This window comes from Corapipo altera, unplaced genomic scaffold (assembly GCF_003945725.1).
Source record: "Corapipo altera isolate COAL_440 unplaced genomic scaffold, ASM394572v1 69, whole genome shotgun sequence".
Taxonomy (NCBI): domain Eukaryota; kingdom Metazoa; phylum Chordata; class Aves; order Passeriformes; family Pipridae; genus Corapipo; species Corapipo altera.
In genome coordinates this window covers 1,571,339-1,597,194 of record NW_020884908.1, presented here as the reverse complement: position 1 = coordinate 1,597,194, position 25,856 = coordinate 1,571,339, and the positions used below count along the sequence as shown (strand labels likewise).

The following is a 25,856-nucleotide window of genomic DNA, read 5'->3' as shown; positions in this document are numbered from 1 at the left end:
TCTCCCTCAGCCCCGTGCCGGAGCAGGTGCCTGCTCCCAGCGCCGCGGGCGCGGCGGTCTCCTCACGGACAGAACGAGCTGTCCGTGCGTCTGGTTGCTGCCGGTTCCAGGAGCTCTCTAAACGCAGGGGTCTGGTGTGGGAAGGAGAGACTGTTTATTCTGCGAGGTGGAGGTTTCTACAGAGCGAGCATCCCCGACTATCAAAAGCTTTTACTATGTGTACATTTTAGCAGACAAAGGAATTAGTGTTCATTGGCTACAAGTTGCATAGTTCTCTTATTAATTAGTATTCTATCTCCTATTGGTTAATGATTCTCTCTCTTCTCATACTGATTAGTCCCCACGCTCCGTCTTTCTTTTCTCTTGGGTGGGTGGGTTTCTCGGGTCGGGGGTCCCTGAGTCAGTGGTTCCCATCTCCCCCTGAGGGAATTACCTTTTACCCACTCGGAGCTGATTCCAGCACAATTGCTGACTTGGGTTTATTAGTTTCCACCTTATCTTGGGAGTTCTGCCAGATGGCCCTAAATTCTGCATCTTTGTGTCACATCCTCCTTCTCAAATTTTGTTAACCTCTCCCTAAGTCTGAGGCCATTGAAGCATATCAGCCCCTAAACTCTAAAAAAGCAATTCTATCAATGGGTAATTTGTTTTTCTAACACATGGACATCACTTAGGGCTTGTTAGCCGCTCTCTGTTTCATGGGTTAAATTTCACTTCTTGTTGATTAGGCCTGAAAGTATACAAAAAGCAAACATCAACGAACATCCTTTCCTAAGAAAGTTTTTGCATATTCCACATTTTGCAACACTATCAGCTGTGGAGCCTCAGGCCTACAGAACCAACTCCAGGCAGTGACCTGTCAGGGCAATGCTGAAGTGTTGCTTTCCAGTTTTACCCAGTCACGGGTGTCTTCTAGAGCGCATGGTTTTGAAGCCAGCCAAATTCATAATACATCTTTTGTTATCCCCTTGACAATAGGAGACACACTGTCAGACTCTGCTCACAAAGCAAGTACATATTTAAGACTGTCTTGATCCAGCCTGGTCTGGAGTTTTTAGTAGAACTGGTCTTCTCCTTTGCAAATATTGGGCTTTAACTATTATGCCAGAAAAAACCTCCACTGCCAAGGAGACTTTCTGCATTGCAAAGCCACTTGCTGTAAGGAGCTCTAGGATGAAGGTTTCTGTTCAGACTGATTCAGGCCCCGCTGTGCCTGTACATTGCAGGAGTCTGACACTCTCCTAACAGCAGCCCTCGGCCCTGAGCAGTGCACACAGGCACTACAGTCACACATACATGCTCCTCACCTACATCTCTGTTCAAAAGTACCTCTCTGCTAGATCTCAGTTTCCATCTGATCACCAACATCTACTGCTCCCTTGGCACTCCTGTGCATCTCCTCCTCCACCAAGTCTGATTTCCAGTCCTCAGTTTCTGCCTTTAACCATTGCTCCAGAGCTCTGGCTCCTCTTCCTTATGCATCTGAACTGAGTATTTCTTTCCTCTGCATTTTCAGGGCATCAGCTTTCTTTCCTAAGGAAATAAAATCTTTCAGGGTTCTTTAAGCTCTGGAGTCTGACTGACTTTTACAGGTCACATACAATTTGAGTTTTCCAGGATACATAACATGGGCACTTATTTTCCTCAGAGATGGCACCAGTATCTCCCTGACAATAAAGGTAGCCCTAAAAATATCAGTCCTGTGCCCTGAAGCATGGAAACATTGGTGGTTCTTTCTTTCCAAAAACATGTCAGGCATTACTAATAATAGATGGCGCAACCAGCAGCCTCTTATGTAAGTGGCCGCTGCTGAGGTGTAAAGTTAAATTAGCTGTCACTTTGTAATAAAGCACACATCGTAGCAAAATTGAGCTTCTACTACACCCTAAGCCTGCCAGATATGTAATAAGGCATACGCTTGGATGTCATCAATTACAGATTTTGCTGCTGGTTTACATTAACCAACATGAAATTTCAGTTTTCTGTCTGGTCTTTAAGAGATAAGAGGTAACGCTTTTAGATATTTTGTTTGCCTTTAATTAGAAGCAAGGCTCAAACTATATGGGTAAAAAAGTTCTCATTTATTAACAATGTAGCTGACGTCCGTGTTGCTGCTAGAAATTATAGAATAGTGTTCAGTGTTTGCACCTCAGAAAGTGTAATTATTTTAATGTTCTAGCATGCAAATTGTATAAAAAAATGTAACGAAGTTGTAAAGTTAAAATCTCATTGGCAGTGGATGATGGAAGTTCATGTTTTATAGGCCTTGGGCTTAGAGCTGAGATAGCAGATGCCAGTACAAAATAAATGGAAGTAAAGAGCAAGTCAAGAAAAGGGTAGGAGGAAGAGATCAAAGAGTTCCTGGCAAAAATTGTCTTGTTATAGGCTGGAAATATGTCCAGCTGTGTGGGAGTTTTAGCCCTCAATGACAATTTTCTTGCAGCCTGACAGACCTAAGTGCTGTCAGTTTTGTCTGTAGTGCTTAATTAGTCCTGAATTGATGTGCTCACTCTTTTGGCTTTAGTTGATTTCGGCTTTTTTTAATTCTTATTCTTCCTTCAACGGGTCCAAGTTAAACCTCAGAAAAAGAAGAAAACCTCTCTGTTGGGGTGCAGCAGGACATACTCGCTACTGATCTGCACATTACTGGAGCTGCTTGTGCCAGCAGGAAGGAAATTCCGGATGGGCTGTTTGGGATGGATATTTTGTTGCCTGTGTTTGTCACAAAAGCGCTCGCTTCAGTAGCACAAGTCTGAAACATTTGAGTGGCCTTGCTTTTATAAAAGATGACCTCTAAGATCCTACCAAGACCTCACAGGAAAAAAAAAAAAATTACATTGTGAGCTGAGAGCTCAAAGATTATTGCTGATGGAAAAATATGACTCGGAATGGTAAGAACCAGGAGTAGTCTGGACAGAGTCCTATTCTTGAGTTGCTGTACCCCAGTGCAGAAAAGGGTTTTCTGTCCGGACCAAGTTGGACAGATCCCAAATGGAGGTGGCTATTTTGACACACTACTGGTAACTGGAACAGTTCTTTAGTACCAGTCTCAGGCAACACTGCAAATGCTGAGTCCAGAAAGGGCCACTGGATATCTGTTTCTTCCATGACAAAGGGACAGATGTTTCCCCAAATCATGGAATCATCTAATGGTTTGGTTTGGAAGGGACATTGAAGATTGTCTAGTTCCAATTAGCTTTTGGAGTTATTTTTGCAGGGATATGGGACCTAATTTGAGGCCTGTAGATCTGTTGATTCACATATTTCTTTTGCCAAGGATAAATACCAAATAAACAAAGGTTCCAGCTGTGAAGAACTCCAGATCCAGCAGAATTAAGGCAAAGCTTCAGACTTGTTGCAAATTTTCTGTGCTATGAAGACACATGACTAGTGGCAGCTTAACTCAAATTTACTTAAACTTCTTACCTACCCCCTTGATTTTATTCATAATGTATGCTACTAAAGCAGCTTATATTTTACAGTAAAAGCCTTTAAATTGCATGTCTAAGCCTAATCCTTTCTGAATTCACCAGCTCCTTTATAATTTTCCCTTAATGGCATGCAAGTTAGAAGAAAATGAAATAAAACAAAACCTCAAAAAAACCCACCCAAGCACACCCCCTCCTTTCCTTAAAGCTGCAGTGCTACTTTGCTTGTAAAGCAGGTGAGCATGAGAAGCTTCTGATCTTCACCGCTGATTACATGGGAGTTATGTGATTAGAGCAGGGGGGAGATGCAGTGCTGAAACAAGCCTGTTGCAGGCAGGATTTAGTCTTGAATAAATTTGTCTCACTTTTAAGATAGAAAGGATTATACAGAAATAAAGGAAGAAGTGGTTTGTTGCTGCCTATTAGATAGACTTTAAAATACAGCAGTTGCAATATTTTAGAAAAAAACCCACTAAGTTAGAATAAGTGTGGAAGAGGACTTAACCTCATTTTCACTCAAAAATACATGGAATGTACATGGCATATATGTTTTCTTAATTCAGATGTAGAAGAAAACAAAATGCTCACAAGGGACCCTTCTTATCCAGGGAAACCCTTTGGAAATGGTGGTGTTTTACCAGAAGAAATTCCTTACAGAGACTAACTAATTTGATTTAAAGAAAAAGTAAAAAATGATTGTCCTCAAAGGCATATTTGTCTTTCCGTAGCATAATATTTCAGCACTGAAAACTACTTTTCATTTAGGAACAGCCAGGCTGTGCAAATAGCAAATGTCTTCACACAGACAGGGCTGAGTGAGGATATCTCAGAACTGGTACAGAACACAAGAGTCTGAGAAGAGACAAGGGAACAGGCAGCGGGTGGAAATCAAACCATTAAGGTTTTTCTCATAAAGTAACAACTTCAGACACTTTAAAGTCCTTCTCTCTTCATTTACAGCTAGGACTGAATAGTTTGTGTAACTTCCTTCTGCTTTTTTGATTTTATTGAGCTTCATTAATAATTTAAATGGAAACAAAGTCATCCATATCCAGCCCCCTTGTGTTCCTGTTGGCAAGAACTGTCAAGCCTTAAGCATTTACTCCAGGTTTGGCTCCTCTGGCACCAAATACTTTGCATTGGAAACTAATCACCTACTAAAACAGTGGAGTGAAAAGTATCTGTATGATTTGGATTTTCTCCAAACCACAATTAAAAAAAAAAAAAATCAAGCAAATTTTCTCCAGTGGAAAAAAGCATAGATTATTCATTTCTTCCTGTATTGTTCAGCTCCGGATTTTGGGGATGGGGGATTCTTTCTCTGTTCAGGTTTTAGCAATCATACTGCTTTTGATTTACTGCCCTCTTCTGCTTGATAACGTCAGTGCATGTTGTCCAATGGTTAATTGTTCTCAATTAGCCCTCACTGGAGAATAAAATTTCCCACTAACTACTGAGAAAGAAGTAGTATGCAGGAAGAAAAGCCAGGGGAAAAAAAAAATCACATTATGGGAAGTTGATTGATGAATCTCCATGGACCTCAGTAATTTAATTTAATTACAGAGATAGAAAGGGAAAGGGGAAATATGATCTGGATACTTATTACCGTCTCTCATCTTCCACTTATTCTCTGTATTTTCCCCTTTAATTTAATTGGTTTGCATACCACAGTCACTGCTGAACTGAGAAGGGAAAGCACAGGCAGCCGAACTTCCTGAGATGAAACACAGAAGTTACAGCAATGTAGAACACTTTTCCTAGGGCACAAGCAGAGCTCACATATATACCTTTTGGAAGATCACTAAGTCATGAAGGTTTTAAAATAAGGAAAACTATCACTAAAAAACCTAAGATTTTTAGGTAATTAAGAGACCAGATCTGCACATGAAGCTGATGCAAATAATTAACTGACCACATGAAGAAGAGTCTTCTATTCCTCAGAAGCTTCCTGTTTGTGTGCTATGCAGGAGCTGTTAAGCATTAATCACAAACAGCCTTTCAGAACTTGCAAAAGTCATCATTTGAGTTCAGTAAAACATCAAGAGGAAGTGCAGAACATCTGCAGATACCTGAACAACAAGCAAATCATGCTGCTTCTACAACCTGTTTAATTACCTGTAGTTAAAGCAAATAGCAGAAATAACTCCAGCACAGAAACCTCTACTTTTAGCCCTTCTCCCCCCCCCCCCCCATTAAGTTAGAGGAGGCAACATCTCCTGCAGCATCCCAAACAAAGGAGTAAAGCCCAGAATGCAGGAGAATCCAGTTAACGCGTGGTAATGTTCCATGCCTGTCACTCTAGGATGGAATTAAATTCCATCATCCTGCACAGCTTCCATCTTCTGCAGCAAGTGAGCAGGACAAGAAAGAAAACCACACAACCAAGAAATAGCTTCCCCAAGAGCAGAATTGCCTGTGTGGCAATAGGGATGGCACTCCATGGAAATGAGCTAACCCACGTGCAGCAGACAAAGTGAGCTCCTGTGTCCTTTCACACAAAATTCTTCCTGTCCCTGCTCATCTTCCCTCATGCTGTACGTGCCTGTATCCTCTCACCTCTCTCCTGCAGCGCTGCTGGCTCAGTATTTTAGCACCTGCAGAGAGGAAATGGCACCTGCAGTAGCCAATTGTAGCCAGTGCTGCAGAGGTGCATCGTAGATTTGCTTATCTGCCGAAAAACACATCAAGTAACTTATTTTAGCTACTGATCTCCTCAGTCATCACTCAGCTGGTAGGAACTTTGTGTCCCTCCCACCTGCCTGGTAAAACAGAAGTTGGGGTGGCTAGGTGGTTCAAAATGTTTGAGGGAGAGAGGCCAACAGGTGAGGAAAAAAAATATCACAGCATATTCTTGGCTTGGTTGGAGTTCACTGGGGTTTTGTCTTTGGGGTTTTTTGGTGTGCATTTTCGGGGTTTGTTTGGTTTTGGTTTGGTTGGTTTTGGGTTGTTTAGTTGGGGGTTTTTTTGGTGATTTTTTTCCCCAGAAATGTAGATAAAAAGTAGTATCTTGTCACATCATCAAAGTTTGCTGCACAGGCACAACAAATCTCTATTAAAGTATTTCACTCTCAGATAGTCCAAGTGTTGAGTACCAACCTTCAGTTTGAACTATCTTTCTAAGTAACTGCCTTTTGTTTTGAAGAAGCAAATGAATATGGAATTGAAACTCTATATTTACATCAACACAGGCAAAGAGTAAACCTGAAGCTGTTAGATGGACTTCATCTGTCTCCAGAATTTTCAGCTGGCAGCAGCAGCAGGCTGTCCCCCTTCGCGATAACCAGCACTAGAGAGGGGTGAAATGCTTTGCCAGCTGTTTCCACAGATACTTGCTGACAGCAAAGGAGAAACGTGCAGTTTGGACAAATTTGTGAATCTCAAGTTTTACTTTGGCCTTTGAAGTGTATTCTGGAGAACAAACCTTTGCTCCCACCTCCTTTAGTCTTGTGTTGTGTCTGTTCTCTGCTGTGGCCTCGTTCTCCTTAACGAGCCATTTCAACAATACCCTTTCAACATTTCCTATGGTTGGTCACAGCCTTTGTGCAGCAACTCAAAAATTCACTTTTTTGAAGGTGAAGGACAGAGAAATATTTATTTATGTGGTAATTAGACTCGATACTAGCAAGACTGATGAAAATATTCAACGATGGCCAGACCTCTGTGAATTGCAAAATATCTCTGTTTTTAATCTAGGATAATCAAGAGCTGAAGCAGATCATGCTGTGCTACATGTCATCACAGCTAGAGTTCATAATATATTGCTAGTTCCTTTGGCTTTCAAGAGTAAAGTTTTTCTTTTTCTTTCCTTTTTTTTTTTTTTTAATTAAAAAACCCAAATGAAACAAACAAAAAAGAGGATCTCTGACATAAAGCTATCCTGGGACTCAATTTTTTTTAAATTGGAGGGATTAAAAGCTTTGGAAAGCTCACCACAGTTTGTGATTCAATCCTTCAGGCAGCTGTTCCAAAGGGCTAACATATTTTGCCATGTACCAGAGCAGTTCCAGAGATAAAGGGCCATTCAGCAAAGCCTATGATTTCAGAAACCCTACTACTTGCTGCAGAAAAACAGCTTTTTTCACTGGGAATAAGTGAAAATTAAGAAATAGAACATTTAAGAGTATGCATCCGTCACAGGATATTTAATCTACCAGATAAATAAAGAGAGACTCTTATCCAACAAAATATCAGTCTAAGACTTTTATTCCAGTAGCTTTGTCTACAAAAATTGCTTTTAATCACAGTGGCTTTATCCTTTAAGCAGGAGGCCGTAGTATTTCTTCTTGAAGCTCAGGACCCTGCTTCTGCCTCCGCATTATTCCAGTTATTCCTAAGCAGGTCCAGGGGCAATGGGCTATATTTTTGTTGGAACACTATTATAATTTGCTTTATGATGGGGGAAGCAGCATGTGTTGCTTTGTGCCATGGGTAGGAATGTCATAGTGCTGTCATTTCCCTTTCAACATTTTCCAGAGTTCTGCTTGAAGAGAAAAGAGTCAGATACACCTTATAAAGTACACTTTCTATATAAATAATAGTATATAATATACCTTTTTTGGCCCTGGTTTAGAATTGTTGCCATTCTGGGGTGGCTGTAATGGGTCTCAGCATTTTGTCTTAGATGCACACTCATGCACTTAGCACAATGGAGGGTTAGGAGAACAGTGTCATACAAATCCATTATTCATGATAGATGTATTCTTTATGAAGTTAATACTAAGTACACAAGATTATTTATCTATTCTGTTCTTTCTTAATCCCTAAGAATCCTTGTCCATTTGAACACCTGTTGCACAGCCTTCCATTGGGATTTTGAGATTTGGTAGGAGCAGAGCCCAGCATCCCCAAGGCAGGAGCCACCACTTCGATCCATGATCAGTAACATCAGCTGGCATTATTTTGATTGTCATGCTATGAAGTACCTATTGATAGCACTTGCAAACAGGTTTTTTCCCAAAGAAGGAGCCTTAAAAATGTTTAGTCCTGGATATTACTGTGCAAGGAAGGGTAGTATCTGAAATGTTTATGCAGGGGGAAAATTAAATATTGTACAGTCAGATGTCCTATGCTTACAATCTTAAATCCAAACTTGAGAGCAAACAGGTTGCTGTTTTCCCCGTGATTCAATTTAAAAATGCTAACACGTAATTTTTAAAAGATTTTGACTTGATTTAAAACCTTTTACTTACATTTTAGCATGGAATGTTACAATGGTATAACTATGCACAGCAGTTTGGACCAAGAGTAAGAAATCAATGTACATAATGGGACAACAAAGACCTAGAAGGAGTTCACCTGGCCTGGTTTAGTTAAGTCTACTGCTTCTCTTAGCACATGTATTTAGGACATGCTGAGTGGTGCTTTGACTGGGTGCTACTTTCTACAGCAGAGATGTTAATCACAGAAGCGTCTCTCTAAGCAACTTAAATCTTATCTGTTGCAGCACTGAATACTGGTCCTAATGAGCAGTGTGTGGCATGACAAACTGCACAGTTTCTTTTATGTCTCCAAGGAAGAGTATGAGGTTTCACACAGGAATCAGCTGGTTGATTGCCACAAATATTTCCGTTAAACTTTTCAAAGGCTTCAGCACTGCTTACTGGGGAACAGAAAAAAGAATCTGGTTTAGAGGAAGCAACGAGAAATGATGTTTAGCAACAAACACAACCAAACATTCCAAGCACACCGTAAATTTGACTGTGGGTTGTCAGTTGAGTGAATTACAGCATATAACCACTACTGCTCTGTAAATCATTCTTATCTGATGGCTCGTGAAAACTTGCTCTGTTTCTACCAACGAAGCCAGATTTCAAGGAATCCCAAACCTTCATCAGTGTTGCTCAGGTACAAGTGAATTTACCTGCGTGCTGGACACGTTCCACTAAGTCTTACTTCCACAAATAGCTGCTTGCTTAACTTTAAGCACAGAGTAAACCAATTGTGTTTGCTGAGATTACTGATATAAGTAGCTCCATAGCAGTGTCAGTTTGGGGCCAACAGCCACACACAGTAGAACTGTACATCCTTACTCTGGCACGCTCTCAGCAGCAACTTAAGGCTTTATCTGAGGATTTAATCCAACACTACCACTTCTATCCCTTCGCCAAATAATTGGTATTTTTAAAAAAGTTAACTGGATAGTGATTTGATTCTCACATCAACATTTTTTTCGTTTCTTTTTCTTTGCCTTGAATTCCTTAAAAAGTATGATGTTTTCAATGCAGAAGTTACGCTCCTTACTCCAAGGTGCTTACAATCAAAACAAACACACAAAAAAATAAAAGGAAGAAAGTATTCTTTCCTGACTAGGAATGCAACGTGGTTCTCGACTTGTACATTGGTAAAATGACAGACAGTAATCTTCCAGCACTAAGTAGTAAAACGTTTTATAAATCTCTTCCCCACCCCCGACAAGATCAAATTGGAACTCAATAACAGACCCTTTTGCAACCTTGCGACACTATACTCATAAAAAGTAATTTTTTCATCAAAAATAGTCCAAGCAGTTTAAGCAGAATTCAGTGGACCTGTATTCTGGTGGCAGATTAATCTATTTTTTCATCTATTTTCATTTTTTTCTCTCAAAGGTGCTTCCAACAGCTTGCCTTCCCTGCCACTCCCAACCTTTTCAGTTATTGTCTCTGCCTTCATTAATTGAAGAGGCTATATTGGGTATTTGTTGTCTAAATGAAAATCTGGAATAGCAATGATACAATTTGTGGGGTTGCCAGATGTTTACAAGGGAAAAAAAAAAAGGATTTTTAACTCAATTTCTTTCTCTATATCACTGCATTTATGTGTTCCAGAGTGGAGAAAATTTCTTGGTAACTTGGTTGTCTGATGTGACACCCTCAGGTATCCTTAGCTTTCACTTTGAGCAAAAATAACAACCTTGAGAGGCACAACTTTTCTGACAATGAAAAAAAAAAATAAAACCAACTGACAAAGACACTAGCAAAATAGAATGAGTATTATATTCAGTAATTTTCATTAGCACAAACTAAAAGTACAGACACACTTATTGTGAAAAAATGTATTTAAAATAAAACAGTCCAGAAGGCTATTGCTCTATTGTGTAGACCAATAATTCAGAAGTCCAGTAGCTGTATAATTTAAATCAAAAGTCCAAAGAATATTTTTGCCTAGAAGAAAGCTACAAATCTCAGGTCTTTATCCATTTTGCATTGGACTAAGATAAAGCTATAAATAAATACCCAACATGACAATTGAGATAGGAAAGTTTTGTTTCCAAGCCTCTAAAAGATGCCAGGAATGGTTCCCCAAAATTAAGAAATACTTCAATAAAGTTCTTTTTTTGTTGGGAGCAGAAATACAAATTCACCATCACGGTGCATGTGCAGACTTACCACATGCTGCAAATTGCCACTAACTGAGAAAAAAAGATAGGTGAAGAGCAGGAAACCACGTGCTGCAACTTTACTGTGTACCTTTAGGGGTCTTTAGCAGATTCTTCAGGTGTCTTCTCCTCCTCAGAAACTGAAAATGGAGACAAAACATCAGTGAGAAACATTGGGAACAACTTATTCAATGACAAATAGTCAAGTAAATTGTTTCCCTTTAGTCCAAAGGATCCTTTGGATTAAAGGGATACAATTTACAAAGTCATATTAGGTATACAGACACTTTTTCTTTTAGCTTTTTAATTCTAGTTTTAAAAGAGTTTAGAGGCCAAACTTCTAAACTCCTTTGAAAATCTCCGCAGTGATGATTTTAACACACGTTTTTCTTTGCATTCATTTACATCATTCAACTTCAATAGCAATAATATAAGATTGTTTATTGCTCCATCGAAACACAGTAAGGTTTATTAATACCACATGAGCTATATTTTTATTTACACCCACGTAATTTTAGAAAATTCCATCTTTCAAATTAAGTCAGATGTTGAAAAAAATGTGTTACACAGGCAGCACAAGGAGAATTTCTTGTTCTTAATGAAGTTCACATCTAGCCACTTACTTAGCAGGGCAATGAGCTCAACACACCACCATGATCCAACTTAGTAACAACCTATTCCTACTGCACAGCATATAGTTTCAAAACTAGATTTTCTGCTAACACTACGATGCCAAACACAGCCAGCACGGGCAGCCACACTGCACCACTTGAGCTCTGCATGCTCTTGCAGCCAGTTCAGTGCACACAGCCATCAGCTTTTCAGGGACAAGGCATTTCAGACCCAGCTGCACTCTTGCACCTTCTGCAGTTTGCCACGACTCCTCAGCATCAGCGTCCTGGCTCTCGGAGGCTGTGTCAGAAAGCTCTTGAGCTGCTGAGGCTACTCCTTCCTCGCCACTGTCTAAGTTTTCCTCAGGGGCAGAAGAAGCTGCAACATCCAAGACTTCACTCACAGATTCTATGAATCAAATTAGAGAGATAATTGTCTTCTCTTTCCATTCACCACAGTAAACGAGGGTGAGTAGTCAAGGCTCACTAAGCATGAAGTACCTGCCTAACATCCATGCTTGAAGTAACTGAAGACAACAGGATCTATCAGATGATTAAATTCTATCATGCAAATAAGACTTTGCAAGTGGAATTCCAGGGAAAATCTAACTCTTTCCAGCACTGGGGCAGAGAACTATAAAACTGAGTTATTTTCATGTATTTAGACATAGACAAGTATCCTCTAACGTTTATATTCTCTCTTGCAGATACTGTTGGGTTCTTTTTTTTTTTTTTTTGATTGCTGTTAAATTATTAATGATGTGCAAGAGGCTAATCGTAAAGTTTCCATGGAGATATAATCCTGGTCAGATCAGAACCATAGGACATTACATATACACTCCACATAACCATGGGTAGTTTTAATGTAGAAATATCCTAATATCAGGCTGAAGGTTCAGGCTGCAATTCCATGGTTGCCAACTAGCCATTTCTTAAATCTCCTTTAAGCATAAAGCAATCTGTCTGTATCAAAAAGTCTGTAATAGGTAATATATCTCTTTATAGATACCCTCTGCAGGGAGAGTGAACACGTCACCCAGCAGTTGTATGTTAAATTTTACTTGAGTAAGTTCTCCCTGACCATGTTCTTCTAACATTCCTGTCAGAGGTCTCCAACATTACACACTTCAACTGGTCAGTGGGATAAGGTTTGCAGAGACTTTCTTGTTACATCCTATACTAAGCTACATGTCTGTTAAATACAGCTAACTAAACAGCTTCATCAGAAGTTCAATAAATGGACTAAATAGGAGTTCTATAGAGCTAGCATCCCATGCCTTTTTCCAAATATTACCTCACAGCTAGTTAGATACAGTGTATTCTGAATATTAACTATCTTACTTTACAGAATACTGACTGCATTTTGAAGAAGCAACAGAAAAACAAATATTCAGGAATTGCTACCTTTGTCTTTATGGGAAACAGCCATGCAATGAAAATGTATATTTGAAATGTGGAACTTTAGATATTTTACAGCAAGCAAAGCTTGATGTAATGCCATATATCTGCTATGGTAAAAAGCTGGTGGGTTTGAGTTTGTAACATCAAACATTCAGCTTATATTACCAAAAACTCAGTCTCTGACTGATAGTATTTCTTTTTATTTTTTTCTCATGAGTGTTTTAATTTTTTTTTGCACTGAGAAGATCAGGAAGCAAGTAGAGGGAGCGACATGGTCTTTCCTACTTTTTAATAAAACCTCATTTCCTTTGGATGGGAAGTGTGTTTATCTGTCACCTATAGGAATACCTGCCTTGAAACTTAATATTAACACTTAATATCACTTGTACTGAAAAATGTGCCTCTGGTCTGAATTCTTCATTATGGCTATCAGAGAGGCAATCTACTGCAACAAAATAGGGATTCCTCCCAGTGTGTCCATCCAGGTATTTGTGGAGTGGCTGTCACTCCCTAGAATGCACTTGTTGGGACAGGTATTGCATTTTGAAACCCCATGTCTGTTGTATGAGTGTATAATGTTTATGAAAGAAATTGTCCTTGCTTAATGCAGAAATCTCCAGCTGGTACTTTTTTTTATTCAAGCGGCTTTCCCATCTGTTCCTGGAGCATGTGTGGCCAGAGTTCCATAGGAGCCACCTTCCTGGTGCCACAGTTGAAGGGCTCTTTTGGAGAAGAGAAAGATGGCAGTAGCTGGTGGTCCAAGTGCAAGTGCTCATGGCAGCACCAGACAGGGCAGCTTGCACTGGGTCACAATCCATGCCTTAAGGCATTATCTCCAGCAAAGACTCACACTGGTCAATGAAGACCATTTTGGCATCAGTTCTTTGTCCTATTGCAATTACAGCCAGCTATCCAAGTGTCTCCTGGTGCTTTGGGCACCATGGGATTACAAACCAGTCTATAACCTCATGAAGGCCATCCTGAGCATTCATTCAACACCAAAACAAACCTCAGCATATTTTTGGTGATCCATACACGTCTTGGAACAAATGCTCTGTACCCCATTCACAAGGCCAACATGTTTTTCTCTGTCCAAGAGAATTGCTGTGATCCCAGGGCAACACCAGAAGAATGAAGAACTGGGAAGCTCAGGATGTGTCCCCTGCCTATTTCAGATTTGGGGTTGCCACATGGGCTCTTCTACGTGAGGAATATCAGGCATACTGCCTGAGACCTTCGCATCTTCTCTTACTGACCACTGGTAGCACAAAGCTTTACAAAGTTTACAAATCTCTCCTCTTTGTTTCCCTAGATATTAAATTTAACCTAAGCGCTATTTCACACTCTTTCTCTCTCTCTTTTTTTTTTTTTTAAATCTGCATGCATTTCATTTTTTTCAATCCAGTTTAATCTCTCGCGGTTGTTCCATGTAAAATCCTGCAGTAACACCCTATTTCATACAAGATACTTTAATCTATGCCTGATACAGTGATGACTCATTTTCCATAATCCTTGGACGAAGGATTTTACTCTTCTGTCTGTTCAATTACTGCAAAGTTGTTAATAAGCCTGTCATGAAACTCTCCAGCAATTAACAGATGTAACTGAAATCACTTCTATCTTTGGATAGTTCAAATACTAAAAATTTAAGCTTCTTTATTTTTTCAAAATAGTCGTAGAGGAGTTCTAGCACCTTAACTAGTTCTGTGCCATTCCCCGAATGATGAATGAAAACCTGAAGTCCCTGTATTTCCTTGTGCAGTGATAACTGCAACCCATTTTGTCCATTTATGCCAGCTTTTTTACGATTTCTACAGGGTGTAACTAAACAAAATAATCTGCCCTGTGCAACTGCTTCTCTGCCATGAGGACACACGGTATTTGAGTGCTATTCATATTACACTTTCCACTGAATCCCCTAGGTGCTTTATTATCCATGTAGCACAATACCACTTCAGCTCCTAAACATCTTCAGCAAAACACCCACCTGCAGCATTCCTGTCAAATGGGTCTCAGTCAAGTGATGATTTCACCCTGACTCATACAATTTAAAACCTGCCATAAAAGGGAATGTTCTTTGGTTTTAGTTTCCTCTTATATTCACAAAAGTGGTGTTCATTGGGCTTTTTCTTAATTCTGTAGGGAGAAGTCCCACACGCACACAAAATAATTTATTGATAGCACCAGAGTTAAACAGCTTCATAATTTTCCTGTTTCATAGAGGTTTTGGTGTGTTGTGTTCCCCCCAATGTTAGTAGGACATATTACAGAAGGTTTACAGAAGGTATACTTCACAGTTTATTTCATACAAGCTACTATATTGGCAGCAAAATTCTCAGCCTCTGTGTATAATATTAGCTACTTTTTCTGAAAATTGGATTTTTTTTCTCTTATGCTTCTTCACCAGGCATTTGTTGATTTTAAGTTTTCCCCTGGGATAAGTAGCTACATCCCAGTATCACTGGCTACAGCTTTCTTCAACTTTGTTAGGCATTTATGTATACTGTAGCACTTACAGATCTGAATTAGGAGCTTAACTTCCTTGTGATTTCAGCAAATGACAACATAAAGGAACTTCAAGCCTCAGAGAAATCAAACTAATCATGTTTACTAACTGTAGGCAAGGGGTTAGGCTTTGCATATTGCCTCAACAGCTGTTGCCAAAGCATTCAAAGGGATTTGAACATACCAAGGATTTTGAGGACAAACATCCTCAAGGCTAGTTAGAGCCCCAACACATATCCACTGTGGAGCCATCTGTGTAACATCCACTGCTTACATGTAACAGGGAACCCTCACCAAAACACCACCTGCTTTCTGCCCAGGACAGCTACTGGCACCCCCAAGTGGTCTTCAGCTCCTCTGCTTCAGGAGGTAACCATTTGGAGAAGAAATACACCCTTCCAAATTGCACATGCAGGAAGAGAACATGACTGGGCAACTACCAGGAGCACATTACACATGCACCAAATGCAATAGGAAACCAGTTCTGTTGTGAAAACATGTCTGGTTTGAGTTGAGTAAATAAAGAGAAGGAAATTGATTTTATAGACAAAAGGAAATTGTGTTTTTGTTTTGAAAGCTTGTGTTTGGATTTTTTTTTTTTTTAAGTAAGGCAGCAGCATTAGACAGCTCCAGCAGCTTATTAGCACGATATCCAAAACCAGTTCCACTTAGAAATGCAATTTTTAGGGAACTATCCCTATCATTTCAGTGGAAAAAAAGCCCCACCAAAAACTGCTTCCTGTGTAAAGTACTTATTCCTGCAGTCTTTAAAGACAATTTCTACTCTCACAAATGCTACAGTTGCAGCCCTGAGAGCGAGTGCAGGACTATACATTCTGGTGCATTCACAGCAGAACAGAAAACAGTCCAAATCCAGGATGATTCTGTATCCTCATGATGGTCAATTGAATTGTGTGATTATTAGTGAGCTCAGCATTCCTGCAGCAGAACAGAGAAGCAAGATAAGAAGGGACTTGTGGGCCCTGTGTGAATGACTCATCTTTGCTCCAGCTGGTAATAAAAAATAACACACAGAGATTGACTTTCTCCTGTCAATAATAAAGAAAACCACACACATATGAACTGACTTCCAGAGGGCAGATCCTACTGCTTGCATAGTGCCTTCCCCCCAAAGCTTTCCTGCCTTTAAAACAAGCTTTGCAACTTTCCTGGGGGAGTTTTTGTGCAGAATTAGCCTGGATTTTTGTCTGGGAAACAAAGCTCTAGTGCAAAATTAAGCTAGCTCACACTGACAGTCATGTCCCACCCCCTGGTAAACAACATGCTATGGGATGACCTTGAAGCAGGGAGCTGGAAGGGGTGTATGGAGAATCCACTTGGCACTGACCATGACAAGTGGGATCTGAAACCTACCATGAGCTTGGTTCTTGCAAGAATTTTTGTAGAAGATGTTCCTGATAGCATTTCTACAGGGCAAATATTGTCAGGCTTTAGTGTTCAGTGTTCACAAAGCTGGATTTTCCAAGTTGTACTTCATCCCATACACCACATGTGAAAGCTAACAAAGCCAGCTACCAGTGCCCCAACAGATACATCAGCATTGACCACACTTCCTGAAGAAAGTGATAGGATACATGAGACTAGGGAGAAGAGGAAACAAATAGTTGACTTCTCTTCTTACTCTACACGTGTGGTTATGTCAACAGTGCCAAGAGGAGCGAGCAGATGAGTCCAGAGGGAAGACTTCTGGCCCTCTGTCTAACCAAGCTTGGACTACTCTGGGAGCAAGGTACCTTCCCTTTGTTACAACACTGAGATTTCTTGAGTGCCAATTTAAGCTACTGCTTTAAAGCTTAGAGCAGCCCTTCAAAAAAAAAAACCCAGCCATGTTAATGTGAGGGTCAAGTCTTTCCACTTCCACTGAAGTAGCAGCTAGCCAGCAACCAACAAGCAAAGCTTATTTTACATACAGAAAGAAATGATTTTTTTAATATTTATTGATACCAAATTGTAGGTGAGTGATACAAATAGCCTGCAGGCCTATTAAAACTAGCTTTAAATCTTACTGCATTTTAAGCTTTTACCCTGTATTTTTAAGTGTCTTTGTAAGTATAAGTTTTCCTTATTTAAGATAGAGATGGAAAGATTGCTGTTTGCAGTTCCTGATTTTAAAATGAAAGATATATTCTATTTTTTCCTTGCTTGGGGAGAGGTGGGGATTCCTTCTTGTGGGACAGAAGTTTCATAATGAGACCATACAAGATAACCACAGCCTTTTCAGGAGTACGGTCTGTATTTTTTCCCTCAGTTTTGCATTTCCCTACCAATATATTTAAAACTATCATATTTTGATTCTAATCCTAATAATTTGATTCATTGAAAAAGTGATGTTTCCAGTTAGAAACAACAGCAAAAATATTTCAACAGGCACCGGTTTCCTGCAATTTTTAAAGGTATTTAAAAATACACTTTTCTGAGTGAAGCATTTAACTTAAAACAGTATCCTTCATATCACGATTTTTTTTTTTCCTAAGCAGTCAAGATGAAGCTGGTATCTGAAACGCACAACATCGGGTCCAATTACTTTAAAAAATATTCCTTGCAGAAGAATTTGGCTTTATAAAGCTGAAATAATACAAGTTAGCCAGCATAATACAAATGGAATCCGCCCGGAGCGCACAAACCAAAGCTGGAGTACAAAACAAGGCTTTGATATTTCAAGCTGCCTATAACATAACCAGTGTCACACACCAATTCCAAAGGAGGGGGAGGGAAGTCAAATTTAACTGTGGAAACAGAAATATTTTATTTACAGTCTTTTTAGAGATCCACATATACCAAAATGTGATGTTTTTGTTTACATAAAGCTTCCTCAGTCAGGTCCACTGAGGGTCTTGGGATGTCCTCTGAAATGTTAGGATAGGCAGAGCAAAATATTCCCAGTTCCTTTTCTTAGCTTAAAGACCTGCTTTTGGAAAACTGGCAGTGGAGTAAAATTGGCTTTTAAAAAGTCAAATTCTGCCATATTTGAAAGGTAATTCAAGAATGTATTCGAGAGAAGCTGCAAAACAGAGCACAGGAAGAGGGGGGACTTGGCGCCTTCAAATCTAACCCAGGGGAGAAGACAGCAGTAGCAGAAAGAAACTGCAATTCCCTTTAAGAACAACTTCACATATTTTGGTTCCACCATCAGCTTTAGGGAAAATGGAAAGAAGTTCATTCAACAATGGCTTTTGTTCCAAATCCTGAGGTGGTGGTTGTCGGGGCTGACAGAGAACCTGTCAGCAGCCTGGCAATTAGTGGCGAGGAATTTAAACAACTTTTAGGAAATATTTACTGCAATGCCAGACGGAACAAACGTAATGCAGCCCAGACCAAAGGTCACCAATCAAAATGTGTATAGTGTCACCAATAGCATGTCACAGCATGCACAGTGTCTTCAGTGTCACCAATAAGAGTGTGTGCAGTGTTTTATGCTTGAGACTTTTGACCAATTGTGTTGTGGCACGATAGTGTACAAAGAGTATAAAAGAAACACTTGAGAGCAATAAACAGCTTCCTGATCACCTTACACCCGGACTACGTCTGATATCTGTGTCGTTCTGGCCGTTCCGACATTAACAACGACAGGTGGTGACAGCTAAGGTCCCTTTCCATCCTTTCATCAGAAGCCACCTGCCACCCCAAGTACAGCTGACTTGGGTTGAGCACCTCCTCCCTCTGTTCTTGGGGGCTCAAACCACCATCAGCCACATCAGCAAGAGAAACAGGGGGAAATCATCACCACCAAGGCAGCTTGGGACAAAATAGGCCAGACTGTGCATCTGCCCCTGGAACAGGACCAAGTGCTTCAGGTGTCATTGGCCAGGAAGATACAGGGAGCTCAGCATGGAGGGCTTGCAGATTCCCACCAGGAACATCCCGCACCAGGAACGTCACTCAGGACCACCTGAAATGCTCTCTCTCTCTGCTCATTGGCATTTTATTCAGTGAACACTTAGGATTCTAAACAGCTAGACAAAGTTATCCAAGTTACTCTCTGAAAAGAAAAAAACCCAAACACTTAACACCTAAACATTGGGCTTAAAAAGCAAAAAATGTACTGGGTGGTTAACCAGAGACCAATGCCTCTCTGTGAGGCACTGTGAAATCAGCACTTGGGCTTCACACAGGGAAAAATAAACCTCTCAGTTCTACATGCTAAACAGAGTCAAGGAAATAACAATTATTTAGAGAAGCACTGACTATTTTTCAGTCTGATCAGTTCCTTGGATGCACAGGACAGGAACTAGTGGCTGGCAGCTGCTGAAGCCCATATGGTGCCAAGATATTGTTTGTGGAACTGCCCTGGCCTGACCATGCTGTTGTTTGGACACAGCATGAAGGCAGCTCCAACCTTCCTGACCTTCCTACTTTGCAGTACCTTGCTAGAGCCCACGGGCATCAGGAGTTTTCTCTCCTTGACATTTCAGTTATTCCATAGGATAAACCCGAACCAGAGGTTCAGAACCCAAGGTCTTTGGGAAACTGATGAACAGAGGAAGGCTGGCATTTCTGATAATCCTGCCACTATAAAAATCTGACATCTTTCCCTTTTTGCAATCCCATCCATAAGTAATCCAGATAAAAACCCACGAGGTCCAGCTGAGAGCCTAAACTATGGCATTGTGAAGTACGTTATTATGAATAAAAATTTTCTTCACTCCATAAAGAAGAGAAACAAGTTCAATCAGCCAAACACACAGGTTGTTTGTGCCTGATGTAGGTCACTAGTCCTCGAGAAAAGCCTCATTAGTTCATACTAATGACCAGAAGACTCACTTCACGAGAGCTCATTCTACAATGGCTGAAAAATGAAAAGGATTTAAAAAAGATTCAGAGAAGCCTGTAATGGTCAGAATAAAAGCATAACAGTGCATGTCACATTAATCCAGAATAGTTTACAATACCTTATATAATTTCAAGTATATTGTTTTATATTCTGTTACGTGGATTTGTAGCAATGAGAAGCAACTCACATTGTGTTTGTTCGTTTGTTTTAAACATAGAATCATGTCTAGTCACTGATTGGAATGGATCAGGAGGAAAACTAGTGCAAGTTAATATAATCAGCATATATGAAAATGCACTAATAATTTGATGTATCAAATCCTCCAGAAGGTTTTAAAACCCCTCCTAATTAAGTTAGACATTTTCTTGAACATTCGCCATACAAAGTAATGCACCAAGTTTTACCCACTTAGTTTTCAAGGGAGCAAAGTTAAGCATGTGTGTTTTTTTTTTAAAAGGATGTTCTTCTCTGCAATGAGAAACATTGCCCAAAAATTAACACCAAACCATTGTGGTTTGAACTGTCACCACAGGAGAGCAGAAAGGAGTCCCTGTTGCCATTTTTTCTCTAAAGCAGGACACTAATAGTATTCCTGTGGGTGCTGTATTTATAGGAAATTTTCAAACACAGGTAATACTACTTAAGGTAAAATAAATGCTAAGTTTTTGTTGTCCAAAGTGAGTTCTTGCTTTCCAATTTAAATATATACAGTTATTTCAGGATTCTTTTTAAGTCTTGAGAATGAGCTATAAATGTTAGTAAAAGCAGTAAGTCTACTTTCCCCTTAATAGTGGCAATCATTTAGGCATTATTCACTGTATGTGTTTTTACCAGCTTTAATCTTTTCTTGAGAAGTTACTTGTCTCACTGCTCTACAACAGACAAATAGGAAGACAGTTATTTTAGGTAGTTCTCCCCCATTTATTTGTTTGCACTTAGCTGAAAAGCTGTAGGGGTTTTTCCCTTTTACCAAAATCTGCCTCCTCCAAAGCATGCTGTAAAATTCTCTTTTCAGCTAAGCTGCTCAAAAATGAACAGTCTCTCCATTTACCAACTCAGGTCTTCAGATGCTCACAACTTTTACAGAAGTCTTTTCTAAATACTGTTCACTTTCTTCCAACAGGGATTTTCCAGTTATCCTATGATGATGCGTCTGCAAGCTCGGTTTTATGAATGAAAAATAGGAGGAAGAGAGAAGAGACTAGTGGCCAGTGTATGGCAATCAGGGAGATAAAAGGTAAGTGCAGTAGTCCAAGAGACAGATAAAGAAAGTGATAAAATGTGAAACAGAAATACCCAACGGAAGTTCCAAAGACACGGATGCTTCCCCAGTAGGATAATATTCGCATAATTCAAATTTCTAGAGCCTAATTTAGCTAGATTAATCTACCACACTCAATGAAGAGGAAAACAATCCTCATTCCTCCATCTCACACAAACAACTGCCTGGAAGGATGTGTCTGTTTTACTGAGCAATGTCATTCTGAAAGCCTTCGAATATGAGCAATTGCAAATAACTCTGAGGACTCTTTGGCCATTTTCAAAGTACTTCCAGTGTCAGCACACCCAGAATTTGGTAACTTACCAAGCAAAAACAATGTGCACTGATCATGCCAGGTTTTTTTTGTCTGCTTGGCATCGCTGTGCGATTGGGTCAGCGAAAAGTCCTGTCCTGAGAGCAGCAACTCTTGTCCAGAGCAGCCTATATTTGTTTCTCTAGGCAGCAGACAACTGGCATTGTAATGCCATTTGAAGCTTGACATGGAAAGTGCTGGCACATTCACACACTAATCCTCCTCAAATCTAGTCACTCACCCAAATGGTATTTGAAATAACAAACAGAGAAGAGACCATTTTCTTTTTGAAAATTAGAGAAGAACCTATGCTACAGAAGTCAGGAGTCCCAGCAAGCATGGACTGGGGCTAATTGCTTTTGTTATTCCAAATAACAATAAATGATAATGCCAAAACTTCAAGCCTCAATATCAGAGTTGGAGAAAAGTTTATAGTGGCAATACAAAAACTAAAAGTCACAACCCTGTCTAATCCAAATAGCAGCTGGCCAATCTGTGAATTTTATAGCATTTTTCTATATAAAGAAAAAGTTATCTTAATTTACAGTCCCCAGACACAGAGTACACTAGAAGGAGAACAGCAGGAACTTAACCAGCATCAGGCAGTGACCAAGAATGACAGCTCAAGCAATAAAAAGAGAAAGAAAATTAGAAATTAGAGGAAACTAAAACTTTGGGAACAGAGCAACACAGCACAGTAGTTTTTGTACCTACAGTATTTCACAGAATTCCAGATACCAGTAGTGGATTGTAAATTGCTTAAACTGAGGTGAGGAGAAAATTCCAAGCAGGTACAACTGTAATTAACTCTCTGGAATATAAATTACCCCAATTAAGTATTAAGCATCTACCTCCAAGGTTGGGTTTCTCTGGGAGGTTTCTCTGTTTGTTTGATATTTGTTTTGGTTTGAGTGGCATTTTTTGGCACATCCATGTATAATGACACATTCATGGTATCTGTATACATACCAGAGGCATATACACAGGTATGTGTACTGGAGCTGGAGACGAGTGTCCATTGGCACTCTGCACTTCCAAACATTACAGAAAGCTTTATAAACTAAAAGAAACAATTGCATTTGAAAAAGCAGAGGTTTGCTGGTAACAGTAAAAATACTTGCACCTTCACCTGCAGAAGTAACATCAAGCTGCCAACAAAACCAATAAAAGTTACTTAAATAAGTATTTTTTTCAAAAGCTCTGAAAGAAAAGTCCTTCTCTACCTCAGTAAAAGTGGAGATACACATTTTTTTCCCCTCTAAATGGAGATAATACAAATGATAAAGATGTTGAATACAAAACTGAAAGGCACCTCCAGACGGATTTTAATTAGGAATATCAATTTTTTTTAAAACAGAATAGCTGTTGTCTGCAAGTAGGCACTGAGCAAAGTGATACAGAGAGTGCAGAGAACTTTTGAAACAAAACCCCCGTCTTCTTGTAAGTACGATGCCAATGAAAACTAGTTTTTAGACAGCTTAAAGGAAAGGGATACCGGTTTCAGACCACGTGCTGCTTGTGGCCTTCCTTCCTGCGGCCAGAACTCCTTGGAAGAACTGCTCCAGGGTCTGTTCTCCTGCAGGCAGAGCTGGGACGAGGGGAGTAGCAAGTCCTAAGGCAGCCTGGCAGCTGGAGCCTCTCCAGCTTCCCAGGGCAGGGCTCCGGTTACACAGCGCTCACAGGGAGCCCCGGGGATGTGACCTCGTGTGAACCCCTGACAAGGTCCTCAGGGCTCACCCTTGGCTGGAGACACCTGTCGCCAGCAGCTATTTACAGCAATCCTCACTGGTGACCAGCGGCACAAGGGAGCTGTGCTCAGGAGCAGGGTTTAATGCCCCAGGAACACCGAAGACATCAGGCAACGCTACACTGGGGAGAATGCTCCCTTGCTTCGGTTTCTCAATGGTTTTATATCCCACAGGTTTGTTTCTGCCAGCTTTACCACACAGCAAAGAATCACCACTGCAGCGAGGTTTGACAGAGGACACCTGAGATGACCCTCAGACTCCCCTGTAAATCTCAGCATGACAGAAGTGTGGTTCTAGTGCTGTTTTCCTCAGTATGTTGCCAGAGAAAATAGATCTAAGAAATCAGTAATATCTAAATAGCTCCTGCACTTCTGGATAACACAGGAAACTAACAGCTACAAGACATATTTCTTCTTGTCAAATAGTGATCAGTGAGAACATAAAATCACTGTGTCCAGAATGGGATCCTCAGAGTTAATCACAGAATCATCACAGAATGGTTTGGGTTGGAGGGGACCTTAAAGACCATCTTGTTCCAACTCCTCTGCCATAACCTCCTCTTCCACTAGACCAGGTTGCTCAAAGCCCCAGTCAGCCTGGCCTTGAACACTGCCAGGGATGAGGCATCCACAACTTCTCTGGGCAAACCTGTGCCAGAACCTCACCACCCTCACTGGAAAGAATTTCCTCTCAAGGTCTAATCAACTTATGCATGATGTTTCTTGGGGGAGATCCTACAGCTGCTTCCTCTTCAAAAAAATGGCAGAAATACTTACCATACAGAAGATCCCACCCTATCCAACAGTTAACAGTTATTCCTAGATAAGCACTCTGAAAGGAATACACAACTACTTCCAAATACAAGCAAGTGCTTATGAAACTAAAGTGAAATTTTGCAGTTGTTCTGTAGAGCAGGTAAACTCTGCAAGACATTTTAAAACATACCTCTTAGAACAGCTCTAATTCACTAACTTTAACATATACCAGACTGCTTCTTTTCTAAATGAAATGGCCTAAATATTCCACAGAAATGGAAATTTTTAAGGTTCCAGATATTTTAATATTTAGATATATATATATAATATCTTTAGAGATATATATCTCATATATATAAGATATTTATATATATATTATATATATATAAAATATCTAGCTATTATAAATATTTTTATATGTAAGCAGTGATAATCACTACCAAGATACTTCTACTTTCTACCAGCTGTATCACTTATAGCAGATCAGACTGAGTATTCTTTTTAAATGTTATTTGCACTGGATTGTTTTATGGACAAGCACAGGAGCTATTCACACTTGAATTAAAACCCCATTCATACCTAGACCCTTCACAAAGGCATTGGAAGTGCTGCACCACTTCTCAAGTCCATTTGTTAAAAAGACAGTTAAGATGCATCCATCCCTCACTGGAGTCACCGAGGAGAAAGGCAACAATAATTCCAGAATCTGCTAACACTTTTCCAGGTACTGTGACAACCTACCACGGACCAGTGGACAAAATACGTTTAATCTCAGTTTGACCTGTGTTTTAGATAGAACCTCTCAAGGTTAGTAGTTAAAAAAAAAAAAATTAAAAAAAAAAAAATTTAAAAGGAGTGCTAAAAAACCCCCAAACAAATTAAATTAAATTATAATCCTCTATCTTGTGCAAATTACGGATAGGTTTGCATTTGCATTATTGTGATTTTTTTTAAAAGCACAGTAAACCAAAATATTTCAAACACCCTGACAATTCAAAATACTGAATATGTTGCCATCAATCAATTTTAGTGTTTAACCCCAACCTGATGTTTTATTGTATCTGATGTATTATTGTATTTATTTGAAATTTGAAATTTAGTTGAAATTTTAACCTAGTATATCCTTAAAATGGAGACCATGACAGCATTTTTGTTGCTATGCAAGATTCTGTTGAAGTTACATTGATACAGATATAATTATTTAGTGTGATTATCTTTGGAAAGGCCAGTGAAATAAAGTATTTAGATTCCTTAACAACCCCCTTAAGAACTAGGTCCCTAAAACAACTGTTTAACTGATCATATTACATGCTTAACTTAATAAAAGATCTTAAGAAAGAGAAATAGGATGGGGTAGTAAAATAAAGGCTTCATTCTACTTGTTTTAGACAGTAACTCTGGTGCTAGAGGCAGGACGCTTTCACAGACACTGATTTAATAACCCTAATTACTTTATGCTCATGATATATGTCAAGTTAACACCTGAATTAGTTTTCACTGCAGGACAAACTCTATTAGGAACACTGATGCTTGGTCTTAATGTTCTGTAAGAGGCATGACACAACACACTCAAAAACCACATTCATAAGTTAACCTTGCACTGCAGCAGCTTCTGAATTAGCAGCAACTTCCGAATTAGCAGCAGCTTCTGAATTAGCAGCAGCTTCTGAATTAGCAGCAGCTTC

At 39.7% G+C, this 25,856-nt stretch overlaps 1 protein-coding gene across 4 annotated transcripts in view; it reads right to left on the bottom strand.

The window, feature by feature from the left end:
* Nucleotides 1–7,603: 7,603 nt before the first annotated feature.
* The window catches only part of MGARP (mitochondria localized glutamic acid rich protein), a 26,005-nt gene continuing 7,752 nt past the window's right edge, over nucleotides 7,604–25,856 (bottom strand). Inside the window, exons 5-8 of one of the 4 annotated variants that reach the window (XM_027652686.1) lie at nucleotides 25,766–25,856; nucleotides 11,647–11,805; nucleotides 10,877–10,925; nucleotides 7,604–7,905 (exon numbers count right to left, since the gene is read on the bottom strand). In XM_027652686.1, coding sequence (XP_027508487.1) covers nucleotides 10,879–10,925; nucleotides 11,647–11,805; nucleotides 25,766–25,856 — 297 coding nt within the window. In that variant the 3' untranslated portion in view covers nucleotides 7,604–7,905; nucleotides 10,877–10,878. Of the gene's footprint in view, nucleotides 9,028–10,795; nucleotides 10,926–11,646; nucleotides 11,806–25,765 lie in introns of all 4 variants that reach the window. The other 3 variants (XR_003529203.1, XM_027652685.1, XM_027652684.1) reach the window with 3 other exon arrangements.